This window comes from Xyrauchen texanus, chromosome 45 (genome assembly GCF_025860055.1).
Source record: "Xyrauchen texanus isolate HMW12.3.18 chromosome 45, RBS_HiC_50CHRs, whole genome shotgun sequence".
Classification (NCBI taxonomy): Eukaryota; Metazoa; Chordata; class Actinopteri; order Cypriniformes; family Catostomidae; genus Xyrauchen; species Xyrauchen texanus.
This window is the reverse complement of record NC_068320.1, coordinates 12,660,085-12,685,861: the sequence shown is the minus strand read 5'-3', so window position 1 is coordinate 12,685,861 and position 25,777 is coordinate 12,660,085. Positions and strand designations below refer to the sequence as shown.

At 37.6% G+C, this 25,777-nt stretch overlaps 2 protein-coding genes and 1 long non-coding RNA gene across 12 annotated transcripts in view; all 3 read right to left on the bottom strand.

Moving 5' to 3' along the window:
* Nucleotides 1–15,549: 15,549 nt before the first annotated feature.
* LOC127637614 (cyclin-dependent kinase inhibitor 1B-like) lies at nucleotides 15,550–18,822 on the bottom strand. Of its 2 annotated transcripts, none has more exons than XM_052118766.1 (3): nucleotides 18,085–18,821; nucleotides 17,688–17,820; nucleotides 15,550–17,050 (listed from the first exon to the last, which is right to left on the bottom strand). In XM_052118766.1, the coding sequence occupies exons 1-2, from the start codon at nucleotides 18,533–18,535 to the stop codon at nucleotides 17,708–17,710; spliced, it is 564 nt and encodes a 187-aa protein (XP_051974726.1). In that variant the 5' UTR covers nucleotides 18,536–18,821; the 3' UTR covers nucleotides 15,550–17,050; nucleotides 17,688–17,707. The 2 variants fall into 2 exon arrangements, 1 of the variants encoding a protein (XP_051974726.1); XR_007969766.1 differs by having other exon boundaries at nucleotides 17,040–17,050; nucleotides 18,042–18,822.
* A 1,974-nt stretch (nucleotides 18,823–20,796) lies between these two features.
* Nucleotides 20,797–22,932, bottom strand: LOC127637616 (uncharacterized). The gene is made up of 3 exons (XR_007969767.1): nucleotides 22,717–22,932; nucleotides 22,044–22,154; nucleotides 20,797–21,860 (listed from the first exon to the last, which is right to left on the bottom strand). It is a non-coding gene; the product is annotated as an uncharacterized LOC127637616 (long non-coding RNA).
* Nucleotides 22,933–23,908: 976 nt separating this feature from the next.
* The window catches only part of LOC127637612 (peroxisome proliferator-activated receptor alpha-like), a 60,178-nt gene continuing 58,309 nt past the window's right edge, over nucleotides 23,909–25,777 (bottom strand). For all 9 annotated transcript variants that reach the window (XM_052118756.1, XM_052118760.1, XM_052118755.1 and 6 more), the window contains one exon: nucleotides 23,909–25,036. In XM_052118756.1, the coding sequence (XP_051974716.1) occupies nucleotides 24,792–25,036 (245 nt within the window). In that variant the 3' untranslated portion in view covers nucleotides 23,909–24,791. The remainder of the gene's footprint in view (nucleotides 25,037–25,777) is intronic.

The window sequence follows — 25,777 nt, the reverse complement described above, 5'->3', positions numbered from 1 at the left end:
AGTCTGCTGCCTGTCTCTAATTTAGGACTCCAAAAACCAGGGATAAATCCAAGGGCAGTCAGAGTCAGCTGTACAGGGTATGCAAAATTCCTCTGTTCAACCTCACACTATCCAGATATTGACAAGGTTTGGTTTCGATGATTTGGTTTAGAAAGCCCTGCGGCTCACATCTTGATTTGTTTGTCACCAAGGGACTGCATCCCTACTGACACGGACAAAAATCAAAGCAGAAAATCAGGCGTTTCTTTTGTCTTGTTGTGAATTGTTTTGTGATTTTTTTTTTTTTTTTAAGCAAGACCTTTTTACTCCCCTCTTGTCTTTCACCCCATCTATGTCGCACCACTTCAGTTTGTTTGCTTTGCACCCTCCCTATGAAGTCTTTTCAGCTGGTGTATTTTTGGTTTTTATTTTCAGAGGGAAAATGGGACATTTTTAGCTCCTCCTGCTTGAAGAGTTTTTTCCATGCCTGTAAATGTATTTTGGACAGAACGAGGAGTCAAGAGTGAAATAGTATCCCGTCACTAACTGTAGTACTGTAGTAAACACCACTGTGCTTTGACTGCACAAGTACTGTATGTTTCAGCTTGATTTGCGATGTTGTGCTACATAGTAAAAGACAGTTTAATTAGATTTACCCTGTAGGTAACATCAACCTTTATCTCTATTCTCTGCCAGGCAACTCGTATTAGTATAGTAAGGGACCACAAGCTTTCAGCAGTATTTTTACCATCATTAAAAGGCGGGTCTTAGTTCTTGGACCCTTTCTGTATTTTTCCACTCTACAGTATATCCTTAAATGAACCCCCTTAAGTGAAAAGTGTTTGCAGTTGTCACTTACTTAAATAGCAGAACTGTGAGTGTATAGAATGTGATTAAGCAGGAGTGACAACCGTATTGAGCTGTAGTTTGTATGTGGTCACTATTGCACTGACACAACAGTTTTCACTTTGCGGAATCCCCGCTCGACAGTAAAAGCAGGGAATTTCACTCTGTCATGAAGATCTAAGATAAAATGTATAGTTCCCAATTTAGTGTTTCTGAAATATGACAGCACTCTTTCATTTTAGGGTCAGTTTGCAAGGAGAGCTCTTAAAGCTATTTTGTCTTTGTCTTTTTTTTTAAAGACAATTGTCTTTGGTGGGAAACTATGGAAGCAATGGCATCTCCAGGAGGCACCACATTGTGTGACAGGATAAGAGGCTGAAGGTAAATGGCCGTGGATCGCCCGGCCTTTCCGCCACAGTCTCGCTGAACAAGTGCAAACATGTCCATAAACAAAGGCAACAAAGCTCAGGCTTGTTATATGCAGTGATCCTGGAGTGCAGATTGATTGGCTTACTGTTGGTTGTGTTGTTTGTGTTAGACAGAGGAATTTTTATGTTGTGTTTATAATTATTAGTATCACTGTTTCAAGTGTCACTGTTTGTGGTTACAAATGATAATGATATTTCATCCATTTCCATAATAGCAGAGATTAGACATAGCAGAGAAACCTATTTGTGGCTAGAAAGAAAGAAAGGGATAGTTCACCAAATATGAAAATTCTGTCCTTTACCCACCCTCATGTATCACCATTGTAACTTTCTTTATTTCTGTGGGACACAAAAGGAGATGTTAGCTAGAATATTAGGGATTGACAGCCTCAGTAACCATTCACTCTCACTGCATTTTTTCTAGAGCTGTCAGAATGAACGCATGCAATAGATTTATAACGTTATAACGTTAATCTGTAATACAGCATAAACACTAGTGTGAAGGGTGGAACCTTTGTAATGACATTGATACAATTATGGAGAAAGGAGCGCTTTGCCCAGATGAGACTTGTGAAAGAAATAAAGTATTTTTCAGCATATCTAAGGTGTATTTTATTTACCACAGAAGCACACCAAATCTTAACTATCAATAAAAACACAGAATGAGACTGTTTGTCTGCAAGCGCTTTTCATGTGGAGTTAAAGCGGCGCTTTACGCTGGTGCTGATGCCGTGATGCAAATCATGAATGCAGCTTCACAATTGCGGTAACAAAAATCGTGAAGTCCCTGCTGGATAGTATGCAGTCAGTGAGGACTGCTGCTGCTCTCTTCTGAGTTCCATGAGTGCCTGGTGTTGGCCTTGATGGATGCAGGCGAGGGACCGGAATACTTCTTCCAGTGGTGATGACTCCATGACAGCATATCCTCTAAATCCTGGGTTTCGGCACCAGTGTAACAAGGTCCGTTCGTGGAGGAGGGAAAGGAGGAAGTGGGAGGTGACGGATCCAATTTATTTTTAAAATTCTAGAAAATGTCACACTCGACACTGCGGGCTGCACGGACACACACACACACACACACACACACACACACACACATGCAGGCTCGGCTCTCTTTCCCTCTCTGGGGTTTTGGGCAGCCTTTTATCTCCCCGCCTCTCACTGTAAACATACAAATAACAATTAACAGCAATTCATCTCAGGTGAAAACTCTTACTGCTTCCTCTCTCCCCAGATGAACGCTCTGCCATGCCCTCGCCTCCACAATTGCTATATATTATTTTGTTTTCTTTCCTAAAATAAAAAAAATATATATGAATTTTGAGAACAAAAGTAGTATATATTGTGTGAAATTTAAGCTCTTTTAAAATCTGCGATTAATTGCAATTAACTACAAAAACATTATGCAAATAATCGCAATTACTGTGAAAGCGAATGGTGACTGTTAGACTTTAAAATTCAAACTAACTTCTCATTTTGGAGCTACTGTATGTCAACATTTTTGATTTTGGTGAACTAATCGTTTAAGGCTGAAGGTATTTCTGAGTAATGTTTTGATACTGCCATAGTTTTTATACTTTTTTTGGGGGGGGGTCAACCTACAGATGGCGTAAAGGAATATTCCGGGTTCAATCTTGCAGTAAAATATGACAATTTTCCACCGTCTCTCTGGCCTTCTGACTGAAACTCTCGGTTTTGGCCGTGAAGTTACGGTGAGGCACTTACAATGGAAGTGAATGGGGCCAATTTTTTGAGGGTTTAAAGACATAAAGCATATAATTTTATAAAAGCACTTACATTAATTCTTCTGTTAAAACTCATGTATTATTTGAGCTGTAAATTTGTTTAAATCATATTTTACAGTCCTTTTAGGGTTTATTGACATTACGTCATCATGGCAACAAAGTTGTTAAATTGGCTATAACTTTACACAGACTAGATAAGAGATTTTTTCACACTAAAATCATGTTAACACGCATAATGTTTATATCTTTGTAAAAGGTGAGTATTTTAATGTTCAAAAATCGGCCCCATTCACTTCCATTGTAAGTGCCTCACTTTACCTGGATTTCTGTTTTTTTTTTTTAAGAAGAAAATTTATTTATGTGGTAATCAATATTATGCCACAAATTCTGTGGATTGAGCTTAACTTGTATTGAACCCGGAATATTCCTTTAATTAAATTCCTTTTAATATTGAATAAAATGACACCAGCCTTATGTTACAATTCTGTTTAGTCAAAGAGAAACAAGAAATGGAGAGTTCTAGAGAAGGAACAATTCATAATGAGAGGAATGGAGTGGGTCAAAATAGAGAAATAGAAAATATTGATTCGGCTGATGAGTAGCGAAGTGAACTTGAGATTCATGTCTTCCACAAGATATGCTCAAGGTTTCTCTTGTACTGGAGTATGATTTGAGGCTGTTGGCATTCGCCTGAGGGAATTTGTTTTCCTCTTCCTCTCTTTCTCTCTCATCCTCTCTCTCTTTCAGAATGAGTTTGCTTCTCTATTTGCCAATGCCAAGACATTCCACAAGCTGGTAGTATTTTTGTTCCTTTGGCAGCTAACCCCATGTTCTTCCACGCAATGAAAAGGGAGACTGGGGTTTCATATATCTACTCTCTATTCAGGGACATTCATCTATTTACTCAGTCAGGCCGCAAAGAGAAACAACCACCACTATTTGCTCTGTGAATCCTGCAATGAAGCCTTGAATGACATTAGCTGCACCACCCTGGGCTGAACCATAATTGCAACTTGTTATCACCCCAGCCCGCAGATAAGGTAGATTTCAGAGAAGAATGCCTTCGTTATTCTGACACACGCGATGGTTGTGGATCCCGTCTTACACATCTGATATTCCAGAGGCATTCACAAAAATACAGTTCCCTTCACCTCCAAAGGAGGGCAGCACTCGGAATTGCCGATCTGTCAGAGCAACTGCTCAAGTCAAGAAATGTAGGTGACCCATGTAAACACCTCTGATTTAAGAAATTCTCTGGAGTGATTCAATGTGTTTAAAATCAGAATAAATGGCAGGATATTATAACAACATATATTCCATACTGTGTACAGCTGAAAGTACATTCATTCATTGTTAGCAGGATTGCGCCCCATAACTGCAGTAGGACTAGCAGTCACTTGAGAAGTTAATTTTCATTGTCAGTTTGTGTATTAATTATAACATCCCTTGTTTGAATTTTAGTAGTGAGATTAAATGAAATCAGGATAGTTTTAGTTTCTAAGATCACAAATATCTCTGTGAACTTGCTATTAGGTGCCTTCTTCACATTTAAGTGTATAGCTGTTAAACACACCACACCTGTGGGTCTGTTGTCATGTAAATATTGGGTTGTTAGCATCTTTACACAGTTCATTTTATTTTAAATGGATTTCAGTAGGTTCCCTTATACCTGAAAACACACGTTCAAATGCACACTAAAACATTAGGTTTAAAATTAGTTTACTTGGAAATATGGACGAACAGGTCTAGTCGGTTATTCTGTTCCAAAGGACATTCTGTGAGTGTTGTACAGTACACAAACTGTGTCTACTCCTAACACTGTTTTTAATGCCCTCTAAACATTCTCCTCCAAATCAAAGGAGAAATGACCATAGAAATTACAAAGGTATATATATATTATTATTATTATTTTTTTTTACTGAAATATCTTGCTTGCATAAGTATTCAACCCCTGAACTGTGGAGGATGCCTGGTTACAACAATGAAATATATTGCCTAATGAGGACACAATTACTTTACCATTGGCATCCACCTGTGAATCATTAAAGTTGCAATCACATTTTATGGATAAAAAACCCCATTGTTGAAGGATCCTTGGTTAGGATGTGAATCTGAAGGAAAATTAAGACCAAAGAGTGTTTCACAGAAGTTAGAGATAAAGTAATAAAAATGCATAGATTAGGGAAATAAAATGCATAGATTACCAAATAATATCCAAATGTTTGGATATCCCAGTGAGCACAGCTAGATCAATAATCAGGAAGTGGAAGCAGCACTGCCAGGAAAAGGCCATCCCTCTAAACTCAGCACTCTAACAAAAAGGAGACTTGTGAGAGAAGCCACAGAGAGGCCAACAATCACTTTGAAGGAGCTACAGAGTTCAGTGGCTAGTATGGTGGTAGCAGCATCATGATGTGGGGATGCTTCTCATCAGCAGGAACTTGGCATCTTGTTTGAATTGAAGGAAGAATGCAGGGAGCAAAATATAGGAAAATACTCCAAGAGAACCTGCTTCAGTCCGCTAAAACGTTTGGGGGGAAATTCACCTTTCAGCATGACAATGATTCCAAGCACAAGGCCAAGCAACATTGGGGTGGCTCAAGAACAAAAACATAAATGTCCTACAGAGGCCCAGTCAAAGTCCTGATCTCAATCCTATTGGGAATCTGTGGCACTATTTGAAAATTGGAGTTTTCCACAATCATCACCCAAACAGACTGAACAACCTTGAGAAAATATTTCCCCCCAAAAATTAAAAAATGTCACCTTAACTGATTTTCAGTGTTTTAAAATACAATATCAGAATGCAATTTCAGTGTACAACTTGTAATTCAGTAATATGTGAGAATTGGTCAGGGGTCTAAATATTTTTGCAAGGCACTGTGTATATATAATTTGTTAAAATCTGTAGTTGCAAGGAAATACTTTAGGGAAGTTGATGTCCTGCGGTGTGACCTGCTGTACTCTATATACTATTTAAGTGACATTTTGCTAATCCTTTTATCATTATTATGCATGCAGCTTTTGTGGTGTAATATTAGTTGAGAAATTAAATGGAATTTTTGTACATTTTAAAAAATAATTTGTCACACCACAGAACCATTTAAAGACAAAAAGTTGATTAAAAATGTTGAGGAAGGGTGACCTGCCACAGCTGCTAAAATACACACTTTCCCTTATACATTCATTTAAATTTAAACCTAAAATGTTGATTTTCAAGTATATACAGTAAACTCATAGGATGGTGATCATTACACAGACTATTTATCCTTCAGCAGTGACAGGCTGCTATCCGCTGTAGACTGTCTTGGGTGTGACGACTGAGTTGTGGTGAGACAGACATCGATGGTTTCTGTTAGATGTAGGTGTTTGGCAGGCTTTGCAAGTCTTTGTCTGTGGCCACCGTAGGCGAAGTGCTTCTCTGTGATGGTGGGAGATGTCTGTGCATTTTAAAAGACTCCTGTGTGTTTGTGCAGCAGGCAGAGTAATCAGATAACCCAAGGCAAAGTTGCTCTTTTTATGCCAATCAGGATTCAAATTGTCCTACCCTTTCTGCAATCCAACATTGTGTTTAACCATATAAAAAGGGCCAGTTATCTTCAAACAAGAATAAGGAGAGCCTTTTGGGATGGGGTTCAATGTTAAACTAGTAGTTTTGAAGTATACGGCACACAATTTTAACTGTTATTCTACATCTAATGTATCTTTACTCCTACGTGTGGCATTTTACAGGGCTGGCATTTAGTTTCAGTTAACCCATGCGTAGGAGGCTGCAGTAAAGTGTAAACTGAATTAGCACATGTGCAACTCAAACTAGAATGTGAATCCCAAGTTATCCCAAGATAGTTTACACAAAAAGAGTCATCATTTACTCTCCCTCTTGGTATTTCAAACCTGTATTTATTTATTTCTTCTGTGGAACACAAAATGAGATGGTATGTGGAATGATGAAAGAAAGTCAATTGGGTTTGGAACAACATGGGTGAGTAAATGATGACAGAATTTTCATTTTTGGTGAACTATTGCATAAGAGGAGTGAAAGACATCAAGCTTGGCTAATGACTTCTAAATTGAGCACTGCATCTAATTTGAGGGTCAGTGTAAAACATAGAGTGGCTACACTAGATTTTACACTAGAGTACGATCACTATAATGATAAGAGTGTCTTCAGGCACTCACATTGGTTTGTGACCTCTGGTTAGGGTCTATAGATCTGAGATATCCAGATAGTGGGTGTAAAAATAAAAACTATTTGACCCCTACACCCTTTCCCTTGAATCAGGTGATACAAATTCTTATAAACTCGTAAATTTACAGTAGTATTCTAAATGCTTACACAGTCATCCTGAAATAGCTTACCTCTAAAATCCCTGTTACAAATGAGCTGACCCGACCTCTCACCCGAGGGCATTCTGCTGGTTTCACCACCGCTAACTGGATTTGTGAGATCCAATGTTAAATCAGTTTATTGACAGGCCAGATCAGCTTGAGGGCCTTGAGGTGTTAAGAGCCCCCCACCCCCAAAAGGGCCCTAAAAAAAAGGCTAAGCTTGCTTTTATTTTCCCCCTGTAGCTGTGGAATTCAAAGTGAGAGGGTATGTAGGCCTATTATGGAAGTATTGCACTCTTTTTTGCCTTTACCAAAAATGCAACATTAATACAACATTACGAAGCTTACATTTATAAGCTGTATGAAAACTGAATAAGTGTAATATCTACACTTGCTGAGCACTATACACTTAATTATTCATGCAATTATCTAATCAGCCAATCATGTGGCAGCAATGCAATGCATAAAATCATGCAGATTTGGGATAACATTTTTGCTCATATCTAAGGGCTGATCTCAGAGAGAGGGACATTTTGGTCGAGCTCTGTAATTACTTGCGAGGGAGCAAATAGGACAGGGATGAATAAAGGATGGATGAATAGAAGCATGAATGAACCACCATATCCTAAGTGACGTCATCTCTTGCATGTATTTGTTCTGTGCTGTGATATCATCCTCCTCTTTATTAGGTGCAGGGAGATATGTGACTCAAGGTCAAACGTTGAGTAGTTTACCCTCCCTGCTAGCTGTATAGTGAGATGTCTTGGCCACAGTGCCACCCTACAAAGGCAAAATACAGTAACTGAACTAAACTTATTCATTATTTCTTTAGTCAGAGCGTCCTGATATTTGTTAGTAGTAAAATTAAAGGATTCAGCCACAGCTTTTGATGTTACTTTGGTGGTACACCTAACACACACCTAGAGCCTGTCCAGAAAAGATGATTGTTGAACAAAACATTTGTCCTCAAGGATAAGGCACAAATAAATCCCCATAAATGCATCAGCTGAGATAGATGAATTTGAATCTTTGAATTCACATAAGAATCGTTTTATCTTCTGAAATCTTTCTGACTGTTTATTACAGTTAAAGGAATATTCCGGGTTCAATATAAGTTTAGCTCAATCGACAGCATTTGTGCCATAATGTTGAATACCACAAAAATTATAAAATGAGCTGACAGAAAGGCTACAGTAACTCAGATAACCACTCTGTACAATTGTAGTGTGTATAATAGTATCTCAGAATGCACAACACGTTGAAACTTGAGGCGGATGGGCTAAAAACAGCAGAAGATCACATTAGGCACTTTGTTAGGACCAAAGTGTCCCTAATAAAATGCTCATGTAGTGTAGTTGCCTCTTTAAAATGCATTCAAGTACTGGAGAAGCCTTGGTGAATTGGTAAATGTTTGAATGTGTGCATGTTTTGTTTTGTTGTCTCATCTTCCAAGATCTAAAACCTTAAAAGACTAGTTCATCCACATTAATGAGCGCTATAAGAGCTAAAATGTTCTCGCATGAACACACCGGCCTCAGTCATAGTGCTCATAATTGTGCAAAGGACGTCGAGATTTTCACTGATTAATGAATTAAATTGCAGGTTGTTTCTCAGCAAACCCTAATGTGTAACTTGGAAAATGCACACAAATCATGTAGACTACTTTTAAAGCTTTAAAGTGAGTCACTACCAACTGCCATTGTATTGAAAAGACAGCCTGCAATGCTTATGTAAAAAACATTTTATGCATAAAATGATGCATAAGCAAGTCAAATGGGTTTGGAACAAAATCAGGTTGAGTAAATTAAAACAAAGTTTTCATTATTTTGTGAACTATTCCTATAAAAATAACTCAAATGTAAAGTCTGTAGACATTTAAACCTCTAAACTTCTCTTCAGAGCTCTGATGGCTCTGAGTGAACATGACAAGAAAACATTTTTCCTCTGGTTATTCAAACTGGCCAGATATACTCTGACCTTCAGGCGCTTTTCCCTCTGTAAGCGCTAACAGTTTGTCACCTCAAAGAGTGTCTGTTAATTCCAAAAAAGAGAGGCAGCTTGACCTTTTAAAGGTCTTTGACCTTTAAGATTTCCCTGAGCCACACGTCAGTCCGCTGGAACAGTTTCTAATTTGCTGCGATTGTTGGAGGGTTTGACAACTGGGAAGTAAAGTCAAACCGAGCAAACTATAAACAGAATTAATTTTTGATTTTTAACATTAATCTGTATTCATGAATTGTAGCCAGAGTAACAAAGTGACCTGAACAGAGTAAAATAATTTGCCGTATACTACTTTAATTCAAATAATATTTCTTCTCTATCTCTTACACACTTTTGCTTTAAAAAAGATGGAATGAGATTAAAAGAAATCAAAGCCATGTGATCAAAACAGATAAAGAGGAGAAAAAAAGTTTCTGGTTGACCCCACCAGCACAACAAAGAGTGCAAACCAAAAACACCCATGCATGTGAAGTTCACAGCACGACGTTGAGCTCTGAGAGCCAGAGTACAAAAAAAAAAGCCTGCTGGCAAAGGTGACTGTTTACATCCTTCTTTTGGACACATTTTGGGCCAACTCAGACCGACTAACCGCCAGAGGTTGTTGCTCCCCCTGGCCGACACAGGTCTGTAGTTAAACAGAGGACAGCCAAAACACATGACTGCTGGGCAAAACATATTCAGGCTCATAAAACTCACTCAAATTAATAACAATGCAAAACAGATGGCAAGTTGTATTTCCAAAATAAGATTGAGATTCACAAAGGTTCCAATCCCAATGGGAAGGCCAAAAATGAGGTCATGTGTGTAGTGCTCTGCAAAACAGTCTATTAATAGGGCCAACTGTAAACATTTTATGATTTTTACGATCCCTCATTTCTCATTATCTGCAAGGTTGTTAAATTAGCCTTCAGCTAATTTTGTCCTGGAAATGTGGTGTTAGTTTGACAGGGTTGCAAGGAAGTTTGGCTGGCTTGCACCTTATTGTTGTGAGTGTTGAGATTTGGGATAACAATTTTGCTCATATCTAAGGGCTGATCTCAGGGAGAGGGACATTTTGGTCGAGCTCTGTAATTACTTGCGAGGGAGCAAATAGGACAGGGTAAATAAAGGATGAGAAAGACATGAATGAACCACCATATCCTAAGTGACGTCATCTCTTGCATGTATTTGTTCTGTGCTGTGATATCATCCTCCTCTTTATTAGGTGCAGGGAGATATGTGACTCAAGGTCAAAAGTTGAGTAGCTTACCCTCTCTGCTAGCTGTATAGTGAGATGTCTTGTCCACAGTGCCACCCCACAAAGGCAAAAAAACAAAAACAGCAGCCATATCAACCTGTAGCTCAAGACCAGTTGTCCACTGAAGCTAAGCGGAGTTGAGCCTGGTTAGTACCTGGATGGGAGACCTCTTGGGTTAAACTAAGTTTGCTCCTGGAAGTGGTATTAGGAGGCCAGCAGGGGCTGCTCTGTCTGTGTGGGTCCTAATGCTACAGTATAGTGATGGGGACACTATACTGTAAAAAGGCACTGTCCTTCAGATGAGATGTTAAACCTTGGACCTGACTCTGTGATCATTAAAAATCCTAGAGCACTTCTCGTAAAGATTAGGGGTGTAACCCCGGTGTCCTGGCCAAACCCCCCATTGGACCTTCTCAATCATGGCCTCCTAATAATCCCCATCCATTAATTGGCTCTATAACTCTACTCTCTCCTCTCCACCAATAGCTGGTGTGTGGTGAGCGTACTGGTGGACTATGGCTGCCATCACATCATCTCTGTGGATGCTGCACACTGCTGGTGTTTGAGGAGATGTCCTCGGTTCACTGTATAAAGCGCTTTATAAATGTAACCTTCATTCAAAATACAGTAACTGAACTTATTCATTATTTCTTTAGTCAGAGCTTCCTGATATTTGTTAGTAGTAAAATTAAAGGATTCAGCCACAGCTTTTGATGTTACTTTGGTGGTACACCTAACACACACCTAGAGCCTGTCCAGAAAAGATGATTGTTGAACAAAACATTTGTCCTCAAGGATAAGGCACAAATAAATCCCCATAAATGCATCAGCTGAGATAGATGAATATGAATCTTTGAATTCACATAAGAATCGTTTTATCTTCTGAAATCTTTCTGACTGTTTATTACAGTTAAAGGAATATTCCGGGTTCAATATAAGTTTAGCTCAATCGACAGCATTTGTGCCATAATGTTGATTACCACAAAAAAATATTTTGACTCAAGAAGTGGAATCACCTGATTCAAGGGAAAGGGTGTAGGGGTCAAATAGTTTTTTTTTTTACACCCACTATCTGGATATCTCAGATCTATAGACCCACTTCAATGGAAGTGAATGGGACCCATTTTTGTAGGGTTTAAAGGCAGAAATGTGAAGCTAAAAAAAACATTCATTAATTGTTTTGTATTTTATGATCTGTTAAGTTGTTTTAATCATCATGTTTAGGGTTTTGTGGACATTTCATCATCATGGCAATGAAGTTATATATCCAGTAATGGATATAACTTTACACAGAAAAGTTTAGTAAGTGACTTTATCACAGTAAAGTAAAATTCATTCTTTTTTGTGGTAATCAATATTATGCCACAAATGCTGTCGATTGAGGTGAACTTTTATTGAACACGAAATACAATATTCCTTTAAGAAAAATACACTACACTACATATTTACATATGCATAGGCACTGATGTGTGTGTGTGCTTGCGTGCGCGCGTGCGTGTATTTATCAATTTGTGGGGACCAAATGGATCTTCTAAATCAGACTAAATTATGTTTTTTTTAAATGTAAAAATGCAGAAAGTTTTCTGTGAGGTTTAGGGTTAGGGGATAGAATACAAATTTTGTACAGTATAAAAACCATTATGTCTATGGAGAGTCCCCATAAAACGTGGAAACCCAATGTGTGTGTGTGTGTGTGTGTGTGTGTGTGTGTGTGTGTGTGTGTGTGTGTGTGTGTGTGTGTGTGTGAGCGTGTATTTATCACTTTGTGGGGACCAAATGTCCCCATAAGGATAGTAAAACCCGAAATGTTTGACCTTGTGGGGACATTTTGTCGGTCCCCATGAGGAAAACAGCTTATAAATCATACTAAATTATGTTTTTTGAAAATGTAAAAATGCAGAAAGTTTTCTGTGAGGGTTAGGTTTAGGGGTAGGGTTAGGTTTAGGGGATAGAATATAAAGTTTGTACAGTATAAAAACCATTATGTCTATGGAAAGTCCCCATAAAACATGGAAACACTATGTGTGTGTGTGTGTGTGTGTGTGTGTGTGTGTGTGTGTGTGTGTGTGTGTGTGTGTGTGTGTAATAAAAGTTTATATTATAAATGAAGTTAGGCTTTGTTGTTTTTTCTGTTGGGTTAAACTAAGATATGGTAAACTAGTTAGTTTGACAATCTTTCAGGTTCTAAAACCCTATTTTCTTTACTAGGCAAACATTTACATTTGTCACCTCTTTTTGTCTGAGCAAACAAAAATTCTTGCTTTCAGTCTGTGACATCTCAAATGACACCTTATTTATAATTTATTTTTATTTATTGAATTATTATTATTATTATTATTTGGTGTATTAAAAAAGTGTTTTCAAAAAATCCTCTTCTCTTCCATAGAACACTTTTGTGCAATAAAGTCCTTTCAAGAGATTTCAGAGAAGTTGGATATCTTTGGGCATTAACTGGACCAAGAAAGGGCGTTGTCACTGGTGTTTTACATGTCCACAAATGTGAATCCCTCTCCTCTTTCTAAATTCTATAATTGCTGATTTCATCAGTCTGCTATAGTGTTTACCAAGGCTCATGGCATGCTGCCAATTTAACTTTAAAATTTGCTTCATCTCTCAGTGACCACTTCCACCAGAGATACAGTTGTTCTTCTCAGAAAGGTTTTTAGCATACTGATTCCTCTGACCATGTTTTATGTGACAGCCAGAAACAGTGTTGTCTCACTGTTTTGACCACAAGTTTTTTTAAGGGAAAGATGTTTGGGAGAAAATTACCACTGATGATATGAGAGCGTTGTTTTTATTAATGCAAGAATTTTTATTTTTATTTTTGCATATTTCTCATCATTTGTATATTTATATAATAATATATAATTGACTAAAACGTATAAAGTGCCCATCATAGTCTTCTGCTGTTGTAGCTCATCCGCCTCAAGGTTTGACGTGTTGTGCATTTGGAGATGCTATTCTGCTCACTACAGTTGTACAGAGTGGTTATCTGAGTTCCTGTAGCCTTTCTGTCAGCTCTAACCAGTCTGGCTATTCTCCGTTCACCTCTCTCATCAACAAGGAGTTTAAATCCTCAGAACTGCTGCTCACTGGGATTAACTGAAGCTCCTGACCTGTATCTGCATGATTATATTCACTGCACTTCTGCCACACTATTGGCAGATTAGATAATCACTAGTAGGCGTGCAGGTGTAACTAATCAAGTGCTCAATCAGTGTATGCAAGTTCATTTGCATACAAATGAAAAAAAACTCTTCATTGAACACGTTCATCACTTTTTGTGACAACATGCCCCAATAGACAGGGGTAAGTTGTCACAATAGACAGCCATTAAACTACATTTGAACAGTAAATCAATTATGAAGCAAAAAACTATTTATGAAACATTGAAAATGTACAGAAATATCAAACCAATGTTTTGGCCAACACATATTATTAATAAATGTATAACATTTAAAACATGTCACAGCATGACCAAAATGATGTAATTTCATTTCTGAAATGTTTTCCTGTTGCCTATACTACCTATCTCCTGAGATTACATAGGCTGGTTGTCCCTTTTCCTAAATGTATAATGTGTTTTATTGCGTTCACTTGTTTACCCAAGAGCTATTACAAAAATATGTAATTGGAGGATTTAGTTTAAAGAATGAAGTGAAATGCGGTGTGCAACTCGGACATGTATTTCGTCATCTTGTAGGCAGCACTGATTTTTGAGTGGAAGAAGGACGGTGTGTAGAAAAAGCCATGCAATGTAACCCTCGGGACAAACTCACCTCTCCCTTCCCTTTCGCAAACATCAGCAAAAATATCACTCTGACCAATGGCTCTTATTCAGGGCTGTGCTTTCCGAACAGAACACTCTGTACAAACACAAGCTTACTCAAATGCGCTGCAAAGCACTCTCAGTGGCTACAGTAAGTGGTGTGTTTTTCTTAATAGTTGTCTGATTGGACAAACCGTATGTCAGTATCTTAGTGCCCCCCCGCCTCCCCTCTTCGTGGGACGTGTCCTTGTTTTTTTGAATAGGAGTAGGGAGAGCTACGCAGGTTGTGTCTGAAAATGCTAACTTTACGCACAAATTGTTACGCATAATACAACATAACAAAGTGGTGCGCGAGCATATAAACTGACTTGAAAGATGGTGGAACGTCCTGCAATTGTCATACAAATATTATATGTGTAATGTCAGAGGCGAATAACTTTATAGTTGCCATATACGTTATCTTTTATCGTGATAAATATTTCAGGGTGTGGGATTTTACAAACCTACGCGCGCGACCAGGCACACAGCAGCGTTTCCATTGGATACAATTTGTAAAGCTCGTGAATATATTATGGATACACATGTAATGCGATCCAAGCCTGTTTATTGAATATCATCTTAGAGGCTGCGAGCAGTTTACAACTCTTAATGAAAACATAGTGGGGGGCAGTTGTATTTTTTTATTTGTTTTTATTTTATAACTTGCAGTCACAGATTAAAATTCAACCTTGAGCTTCTTTGCAATTTGAGAGAAGTATTATTTATTTATATAAACAAACATTTGAAAAGGGAAAATAATTCAGGAAAACAAAATGCAGGAGATCACTAATAGCAGGAAATCATGGTATTTCACATGGCAAATGTTCCTTTCTTACTTAAATAGTAATTAATAAAAAATGCATGGTGCAGTTTAATTTAAATAATCTTTGTGACTTTTTGTGTATCTTTTCATTTGCGTGTGTATGTGTGCAGGTGCTTGTTTAGTGTGACAAAATAGTTTTTTGCATAGGTTGTTTGATGCAAAACAATGGCACGTAACATATGTATTAGGTATAACATTTTTATACATTTATTTTAGACATAAGCATATATTAAAGTCTATTTGGTGCATATTCTAATGCAGGGTGTAAGCAGTGTATTTAAGGTCCCACTGAGAGCATATTTTCCTTCAGATTTTTTTTGTTCTATATGGTATAATGTAAAAGACTCAGATCAAGGTGTAAATCTCATGTTTTAATCATCTCATTTAAAAAGCAGTACACAATCCACATCAAAATTTTAATAGGCTCAGTTTGCAACCTTGCACAAATTTCAAAATGTGAAAAAAAAATTAAACTTGTAAAAAGAAGTACATACAGAAACTGCACAAATGCCACTTTGGATAGTCATAAACAACAAAAAGCTTGACATAAATAAGTTAGTATAATTTTCTCAGTGTTTTTTTTCCTTTGTTTTTTTTTTTTCTTAACAAAGCTGTATGCACAGATACACTTCAAAGTTTTACACACATGCGGTGTAACGTCTTATTTCTTTAAATTTTTTACTGTCATTGGTTTATGCATATTTTTGTCTTAGTGCCATGTCATGTTCAACATGAAAGCCAAATATATTGTGGCAAAGGACTGGCTTCGTGGACTTGTTCTTAATTATATGGCCCAGTTAAAGAAAAAAAAAAAAAAATACACATATATACATATACATATATATATATATATATATATATATATATATAATAAAATAAACATTATGCTACACAGCAATTAATAGAAATATAAAAACAGACAAAAAAGGGAATTCATTGTTCATTACATTTGCAATTTTTTATGTCTGTGTACAAAGTATGATTTGTAGTTCATGAGAATTTATAAGATTATTCCAAAAGAACAAAATGGAAAAATAAAATAAAAATAGTGGAATAACCCAGGGATATAATAATACTGTTAAGAACCATGAAAACTTTAAACTATTTTATAAACCTTAATACACACTTGGAGTCACAACCCCTTCATAGAGGAACACACCACCACAAATGTGCTGATAGATAAATTCATATTAAGGTCCAATAAATATCTTCAATGGTTTTAATGCAAATATCAAAACTATCATTTTATTTTTTTTAATTTAGCCAGATCACACGAGGTGACCAAAAATAATCGAATGCTTTTCAGACAGTGACAAATTTGTGCAACTTAAAAATGACCAAGATTGAGCTGCTGTTCAGAACTTGACTGATACACAATAAGGTGTATTTTTGACTGTTAACATCCTGAGCCAGCCAAAACTGAGATAATGGGACCGTGAAACTTAATTAAAGGAAATTGTGTGTGTGTGTGTGTGTGTGTGTGTGTGTGTGTGTAAGAGGGATCATTTTGGGGTGAGACATTTTGAAACTGCACAGCAATTCTTCAAGTCAAACACACTCCATTATAAATGATTGTGTTTTTTAAATCTTAATATTACTTTTAAATGTGCTACATATAAAATGAAAATATATACATAGGTAGTAAAACAACAAATGAAGCAACTCCAATTGCACACTGCTACATTGTCTGCTTTTGAGGCAAATATATTCTGTCGAGTGCCAAAACTTTAGTGTAAATTTCAGTGCTTATACAGCCTCTCCTAGGCTTTTTTTTTTTTTTTTTAATTGCTGTCCCTGTTTACTTCATAAAGCTCTTGAAGTATTTGATGGAGAAAATAGGCTTCTTCATCTCTGTAGGAAGGAAACATATTTTAATTAGCAAATAAAATAACATGGTAATAGTTTGTGCAAATATATATAAATAAATAATAAAAAAAAAATAGGATCACGATATATTGTAATACCTAGAAAACTAATAGTAAAAAAAAAAAAAAAAAAAAAAGGAGAACATGTTTCTGCTAATTTCAACAATGTCTTATCAGGATTAAAAGGGCAAGCACAGAATTGCGAATTAGACATGAGGAATTTTCCGCGCAAGTATATGCCTGCATTATGAACCCGGACCCTCGCCTCCTCCCACGCGCAATCCCGCACGCGCCAGTACGCCCTACAAGAGACCTGCTGACGTGTTACTACAATGTTGTGCATTTGAAAGACGTTTGACTCCACTGTCACTTTTGCAGTGGCATAATGTCTGAACACGTCTTAGTTTTAAAACACCAAGCCAAACACTTTACTTGAACGGGAGACATGAGGAGAACACGGCCATGCACGCGATTCATGCCGCACAGTTTACTTTAAAATAATAATAGCAACATTTCACCTTTTTCCTTTCATGCCAGACTGCGTGTTATTTCACACAAAAACATATGTTACAATGCATAATAATTCCAGGTTTTATCAAATAGTAGCTACATATGAAACCCACCTTTGCGTAAAAGTCCTTGTTTACGTTTTGGGGTCTGATTTGCTAGGCGCCTGCTCGACCGAATGTGTCGTTTCTGGACAGTGCTTCGCTTCGGTCGGATGGACGTTTGGTCTTTTACTTTGGCAAGGAACATCTGTTGAAACAATGAAAATGCTGTTAGAAATTATTTTCAGCTACAGTGGAAAAAAAGCATATTTTGCGTATTTTGCATATTTTGCTGTCCAGAGCAGCTGTAACAGTTGCAAGTCAGACAGTGAAAGTAACCACAGTGTGTATACTTCATATCTGACGCCACAATAGAACGTTCGAACGTAAGTGTTTTTTTGTTTGTTTGTTTTTTAAAAGGCAGCTTACGTAATTCGTAATGCCCGGTTGTCACGAGCTTGCAAACATTTACCCTCATCCTCCGTCGACGGTCTTTTCCTCGGTGTGGTCAGTGCTGTTCGGCAATCAGACTGACTTCCAGTCTCTGTGTTTCCAGAGTCCCCCCCTCCGCTCTCAAGCGATGGATTTGTCAACAAATAATCGTGATTCCCGTTATGATCCACAGTCCCGGTAGCCCGTTTGACATGATGTGCTCTGGTGTAAAATTCCGGCACGTCTTTACTGTCCACCTCCTGCCACTCGTACTTGCCCGGCGAGAGCGGCTCGTTTTTACCAAAGTCGTAATTCCATTTGTGCATGGACGCTTTCTCGAGCTCCTGCAGTTGCTCCTTAACATCCTTCTCGAGCTCTTCGCGATTCACAGATCCGAACAGATTTCTGCACACGTGAGGCCTGTGGTCCGCCTGCCTCGCGTCGACCCGTTCCAGCGTCGGACTTCCATTAGAGACGCGCACTTTTGACATTTTTCACATGAAACTTTGTCCAAGAATCGTAGGCGCAATCGAACCAAACGCACTAACTAAACGCAATCGCTCCAAAGCAAGCCTAAGAAATCGCAAAGTGAACCAGGCGCATTCATAACAAACGCGTAAATGTGATGCGGAACGAAAACAACAACAATCGCGAGCGCTCATCAAAAATGCGCGCGGCTCCGATCCCGTCTCGTAGTAATTCTAAAGAAAAACAGACAAGACATTAGAGAAGGCGAGTACCCAATATGGCGATTGAAAGTAAACTGGAAGGAAAAAAAGATTGACAGCCAAGGATATTTAAGCAGAGAATGGTTTTCATTGGCTGGAGGAGCACAGGGCCCGCCCACCACTGACCTGATTGACAGCAGAGGCCATTTAAACAGAGGCTTTTTTTCATTGGCTGGAGGAGCACAGGACCCGCCCACCACTGACCTGATTGACAGCAGAGGCCATTTAAACAGAGGCTTTTTTTCATTGGCTGGAGGAGCACAGGACCCGCCCACCACTGACTTGATTGACAGCAGAGGCCATTTAACAGAGACTTTTTTTATTGGCTGTAAGAGCACAGGACCCGCCCAAAAGTGAAAATTGATACGAGTTCTCGAGACGCGCGGTCTGCTGGCTGAAACGCTGCGTTTGAGAACCATCTTTAATTACAGACACTTACCTGGCTCTTCAAGGTATTGAAAGCGCAAAACTTGACAGTTAATAATGTACTGGCCGTGTTTACAGAAATGTCATAAATCTTTAATGGAATATCATGGGAACATTCAGACACTCTTGCCCTGCAGCTGTGTGTACTCGTGAAGCATACTGCCTCTCGTAAAACCCTGGTGTGGTTTGCTATCTCTCTGCCAAGTCTGAGGTCATAGTTCACAACCAGCTTATCTCTGGAAGACTTTGGCATTACTTTTCTACTGAACCATTCTCCTACTACACTTCCTTTACAAGAGATGGTGTGTGTTGAATTCGGGATTTAAAAAGTTCAAATCTTACACACGCTATTTACAAAAAAGAAAGAAGTGTGCTTATTTTATTATAAGATACTTATTTAATCCAATAGTGTACCTTTCAGTGGATCGAATAGTAATTATATTAATGACACTGTAAGAACAAAATGCTTTTGCTCCAGATGATAAAATTACCACCTTTGCCACCACTCAAACTAATTAAAACAAGTTTTGCTGTCATAATTACAAATAATAATGTCAGTTCCCATTTCCCCTTTTTAGTGAATCATTATCTTATCTGTAATACAATTTTCAGTTCAGGAATCTCAATCGACAGCATTTGTGGCATAATATTGATTAACGCAAAAATGTATTTAGAGTCGTCCCAAAAATCAAGGTTACATTGAGAAGTGAATGGGGCCAATGTTTTAATGCAGAAACGTGAAGCTCATAATTTTATAATTAATCATTTAATCACACTAAAATCATGTTAGTACATGTTTTTTTCTTGCATCTATACTTTTGAAACAGTGGATATTTTAACAACGTTTTAACGCCTTACTGAAACCCAGATTTTTATTTGTTATTTATTTTTGTGAGAAAAGGGGAAAAGCTAAATTTATTTAATCCGCATTATTCCACAACTTCTGTTGATTAATCTTAACTTGTTTCGAACCCGAAATATTCCTTTAATGTTGAATTCTAGTTCTATTCTTTGCATCTATCTCACCATTGAATGCTTCAAGGAAAATAGGCAATAATGTTAAAAACACACATGACTGTTGTGCCATCTAGTGGGTGAAATGTAGTAGTAATAATCAGTGGGGGGGGGGGTGAAAGAATCCTTGCATGACAGTGGTACATGTGGAATTGGCTGGTATTGTGAAACAGCAGTGGTCACACTCCGTCTGTTCCTGACACTTCCTGTTGGCAGCAACTGGTCAGATCAAACTGTCACATACGAATGACATTCTCATTTGGAAGGCTGTGCACTGAACTGATCTAAACTCAGACACAAAGGAAACATGTTTTGTTTTGTTCATACCTGCTAATCCGAACATATACAACGAGTAAAATAAAAGTAAAAAAAAAAGTGGGTGTGTGGGTGGGTCTTATAACAGTTCATTGTTTCTCAGTGCATTCATGGAGGACCACTGTAGCAGAGATGTTCAGTTTCACTTCCTGACTGAATTAATAAATAAATGTGCATCAAAACCTAAATATTCTTCAGATACTAATGAGGTTAATTTTGAAAGTCAACTGTTATGTCATTATAAAGTCTTGCTTTGAGCAAGGATTGAACTCACAATCTTTCTGTCAAAAGAACACATAGCAGCTGTGCTGCCCACTACACTATTGGGGGACTGTAGTCAGTAGTATTGGAGAAAACATTGCATCTGTAGTGGATAGCATGTTTGTCAAGAATTAAGCACATTCAAGTAATCTGTTTTAAAGACACTTAAAATAAAGTGTCTTGTTTCATAACCACTGCTGTTCATCACTCCAGGAGCCGGGGGGGGACCAACTAACAGTCCCCCCCCTTCTTTGGGTGCACCCTTCACCACACAACTCCACTCATCACAGCACTTTTATTTCTGAGATCCAGCTGGGATTTGAACCAGCAACCTCTGACACATGAGGCAATGCTCATACCAGTGAGCCATAGATCTCTTACCTCTGAATGTGAAGGAACTTATTTTTGACATACAAATTTGAATTTAAGCAAACGCAGTTTAATGCATGCCAAAACTTTATAGCAGAGCTAGCCAGACACAGTCTGCCTTGTGGTATAGTGATAGTGCACAGACTTCAGACACGTCAAAGTTTAATGCTCCTTTGAGAGCATGGGTTCAAGTCTTGCCTGCATCATGTCGTGATCTCATTTCTCTTGTTCTTTTTTCAATTAAAGTTAAACATGTATTATACATTTGGGAAATGCAAGAAAGGTAGTTACACAGTTCCTGCCTGCTTAAGTCTTAATGAAAACTGTTTCTATAGCTCAACTGGTAGAGCATGGCACTAACAATGCAAAGATCATTCTTCAAGTCCCAGGGAACACATTTATTGTAGATCTGAAACTTGACTGCAATGTAAGTCACTTTGGATAAAAGTTTCAGACAAAGTCTAACAGAAACACTCTATCAGATTAGAAGAATGACATGCAAATCCCAACGATGGATGTGATGTGACTTTGCTGCCTCTGGTTGTAGATGTGTGTGCAGTTAAATCTACTTGAACATTATGAAGAGGATGTCTTATGGATATTCTTTTTCTTTGCCAGCTCATTTTAAATCAGTTCTGGAAACTGTTGGAGGTGATCCTGCACACGGCAAACAAAAGCATTTGGTGTAGAACAGACTGCAGTCCTGTAATTAAACGACATGAAATATTATTCATAATAATAAATAATAATTTTATGAGCAAAGTACAAGCAATATATTATAGACAGGAGCATTAATGTGACATAAAATGAAAATGAGTTGCAGCTGAAAGAATAAGGAGGTAGGAAAACAGATCATTTACTATAATAGGAACTACTGTATACATACCGTGCCAACACACACCATCTGACCTACTTTGAGCACTTTGATCCTAAAACGAGGAATGTTTCTCTCTCTGGGCTAAATGGATCTTTCATGCTATAACATTCTTCTAAAAGCCTGTGGGTCAAAGCGTGAATCATATTTAAACAGTTATGACTCTTCACACTGTCACTCCCATAAAGATATGATATAATGCAACATATGAACACATACAATTATTGCTACATATTTCTAATATGTTTTAGTAACATTATTGTCCAATTCTTCTATTTGTGACACATATAAAGTACTTGTTCAAACATGTAAATCACCTATAAAACAAATACCTGTACATTGATATGTAGAAATATGTCATATTTATGCATGTCATGTATGTGTTAAATATATGAAAATGACCATTTCTGTAGTACTTTGAAATGTATGTTGCATATACAGTATGTACAAATATGTAACTTTTGCCATGATTTCTGTAGGGGACTTTTAATTCGGGCAGAATTTAATTATTATTATGTTGTTGTTTTTCAGTATAAAACATCATTGATATCTTTCCAAGCTTGAACATTCTATACAGGTATGTCATATGAGCACACAATCATACTGTATATATCTATTTTTCTCTTTAGTATGTAAAGCAGTAGATTTCCACAACCCACTGGACAGATACTTCTGTTGTACTTACACTATTGCTCTTGTGTTGGGAGGTTTCTGTAGAATGAGTAAAGACTTGACACAGTAAAGACTTGTTCTCATGTGAACATGGATCCTTCGTTCAAGTCCATTCGCTCTACTTATCTGTTCTTTTAACATCTGCATAGTAATGCGTATATTTAGTACCGTTTAAACATCCTAACGGCATGTTTTGAAAGTTGCATGTTGTTTTGGTGCGCCATGTCGCTGAAACGTCATTATCATACGGGCAATTCCGGTACTTCCGGTTTATATTGCCGTTGCAACACGCAAATCTCACCAGAAGATGGCGCTGTCGAAGCGGACAAAATACACAGTATACAAACCTAAACAACGTCCTATAACATATTTTTCATTTTCATTTCACGCCTTTTATCGACCTTAATTCTTAAAGGGATAGTTCACCTAAAAATTAAAATCATTTGCTCACCCTCATCCCATCTCAAATGTGTGTAACTTTCTTCGTTTGCCGAACAAAAATATTTTTAGAAGAATATTTCAGCTCTGTAGATCCATACAATGCAAGTGAATGGTGACCAGAACTTTGAAGCTCCAAAAAGCACATAAATGCAGCATAAAAGTAATCCATAAAACTCCAGTGGTTAAATCCATGTCTTCAGAAGCAATCCAATCGATTTGTGGTGAGAACAGACCAAAATGTACTGTAATTCCTTTGTTACTATAAATCTTGACCTCAGCAGTCTCCTTGGTGGTCATTATTCCAAGCTCAATTACACTTCCTAGTGCCATCTAGCGCTTTGCGCATGCGTCAAGCTCTAGAAAGTGTAATCCATCTTGAAATAATGATCATGCATAGAGACTGCAATGGCGAGATGCACAGTAAGGAGTAACATTTTGGTCTGTTCTCACAAAATCGATTGGATTACTTCAGAAGATATTAATTAAACCACTGGAGTTTTATGGATTACTTTTATGCTGACTTTATGTGCCTTTTGGTGCTTCAAAGTTATGGCCACTATTCAGTTGCATTGTATGTACCTACGGAGCTGAAATATTCTTCTAAAAATGTTTGTGTTCAGCAGAAGAAAGAAAGTCATACACATCTGGGATGGCATAAGGGTGAGAAAATTAGACAATTTAAATTTTTGGGTTAACCATCCCTTTTTCATTAATCAGCCCTTTCACAATTAAAGATTAAATATTTAATGAAGTTGCAACAAAAACAATCTACAACAAAATTTCAGATAATTAAGTGCATTGTGGTTTTGTCGGTAAATTGATTTTGCATTCAATATTATGATTTTACAGTAAATTTTCCCTGACATTCCTGCAAAACTCCACATTCAACGAACACAATATTTTACAAATCAAGTACTTAGAACAGTTTCTTAAAAGTGATCTGATGTTCAGTATATGGTCAAATCTGAAAGTGTCCTATACAAAATATCACATTAGTCTCCTTAATATTGTCTTAATCTCTGTTCAATATTTCAAAGTACATCAACAATCCTTGATTGTACAAAAAAATAAAATAAAAAAAAATACAGTTGGAGTGCTGTACACTGTACAGTAATGTTTTTTTTATATAATTTTTAGAATTATACAGGTATTTTATTATATTAATTATACAGGTGAGGTAAAAAGAAGTCTGAATTCTATTGCTCTGTATGTCTTACATTCTATCATTAGAACATTATAATCACACAGTTTCCAGTATAGAGTCACTGTTATTCCAGGTAGCTTTAAACTTGAGAGTTTATTTGGCAGAGGCAGTGATACGCATACGTTTATGAAGAGCTACTTTTTGAAGGGGGCAGCCCAGAGAATGTGAGCGGACAGCATCAACTGCAATTTCCTAGTGTATTCTGGACAGTGTCCTAGGCTAGTGCCATGACCATTTAGTGAGTTTGCATGATCTAAAGCATCTGTGCATCCCATCTGTCTTCCTATAGCTCAATCATCTCAGAACAGGTCTGTCAGATTGAGCAGGCTCTACTTAAATACTTTATTTTCTTTCCTTAAGATAAAGGGGTCACTCATGTATTAGCACTTCCTGAGAACATCTATGGAGTCTTCATCACCATAGTGAGGGGAGAGATTGTGTGTTCAGTACATGTCTCTGTAGATCTCCTGCAGAAGTGGATGGAGTGAAGCATCGTTTGTCTTCTTGATCTCCTGGATAAGCTCTGCATGCTCTGTCACAAGCTGTCGCAGGTCGGCCAGTTTCTGGAGCAGCTTGGCAAAGAGTAAATTGTTTTCAGGATGGTTGGCCAACAGGTGGAGCCGTAGAGCATCAATTATGCTCTCCTGGATGCACTCGATCTGGGACACATTGCTCAGTCCCGGACGATCTGTGATTCAGAGAAAATAGAGAGAAATTATGTAAGTTACAAATATTTAGCTGTGTTATTATGTCCAAAAATATTGAATATTAATTTTTAAGGAAGCATTTTACTAATGGCATTGCAGATAGGTTAAAGGAAAGAGAGACAGAGTGCAATTCTCCAGGAGCTGTGGTTTGAGGAACCATCGGAGTTTCAGGTTGCACAGCCGCAGTTCCAAGGGCTGCGTCAGGACCCAGCAGGGAAGGAAACTGTGGTTATTTTCGCTCGCCCTCAAGAGGAAAAATCCCCAACTCACTCTGACCATTATTATGTAATACCTTTCAAAAGCTGCTGGAAGTGGGACTTCAGGGGTGACATAAAAATAATCTGAACTGCAACCAGAGCCGGATTATCCATAAGGGCACTTGGGCCAGTGCCCAGGGGCACCAACCATTCACAACCACTAGGGGGCACCACATGACACAAGCTTTAAAAATATTTTTCGTAAATTGTTATATTATTAACTTGAAATTCTTGAAAGACTGTACATAACTTGTTTATGAACACTAATTTAACAATAATAATAATAATAATAATAAATTATAAATAAATGAAGATTACATGACCACTATCACTCCCCCCCTCCCCAATCTGTCACAGTTGAGTTGGTCCACAACAATTACGCGCAAATGTGTCATTTAACGGCTACTACAGAAAATGAATCAAAATCCAAAATGGACAGACGGCAATTGAGTGGTTTCGCAAAAG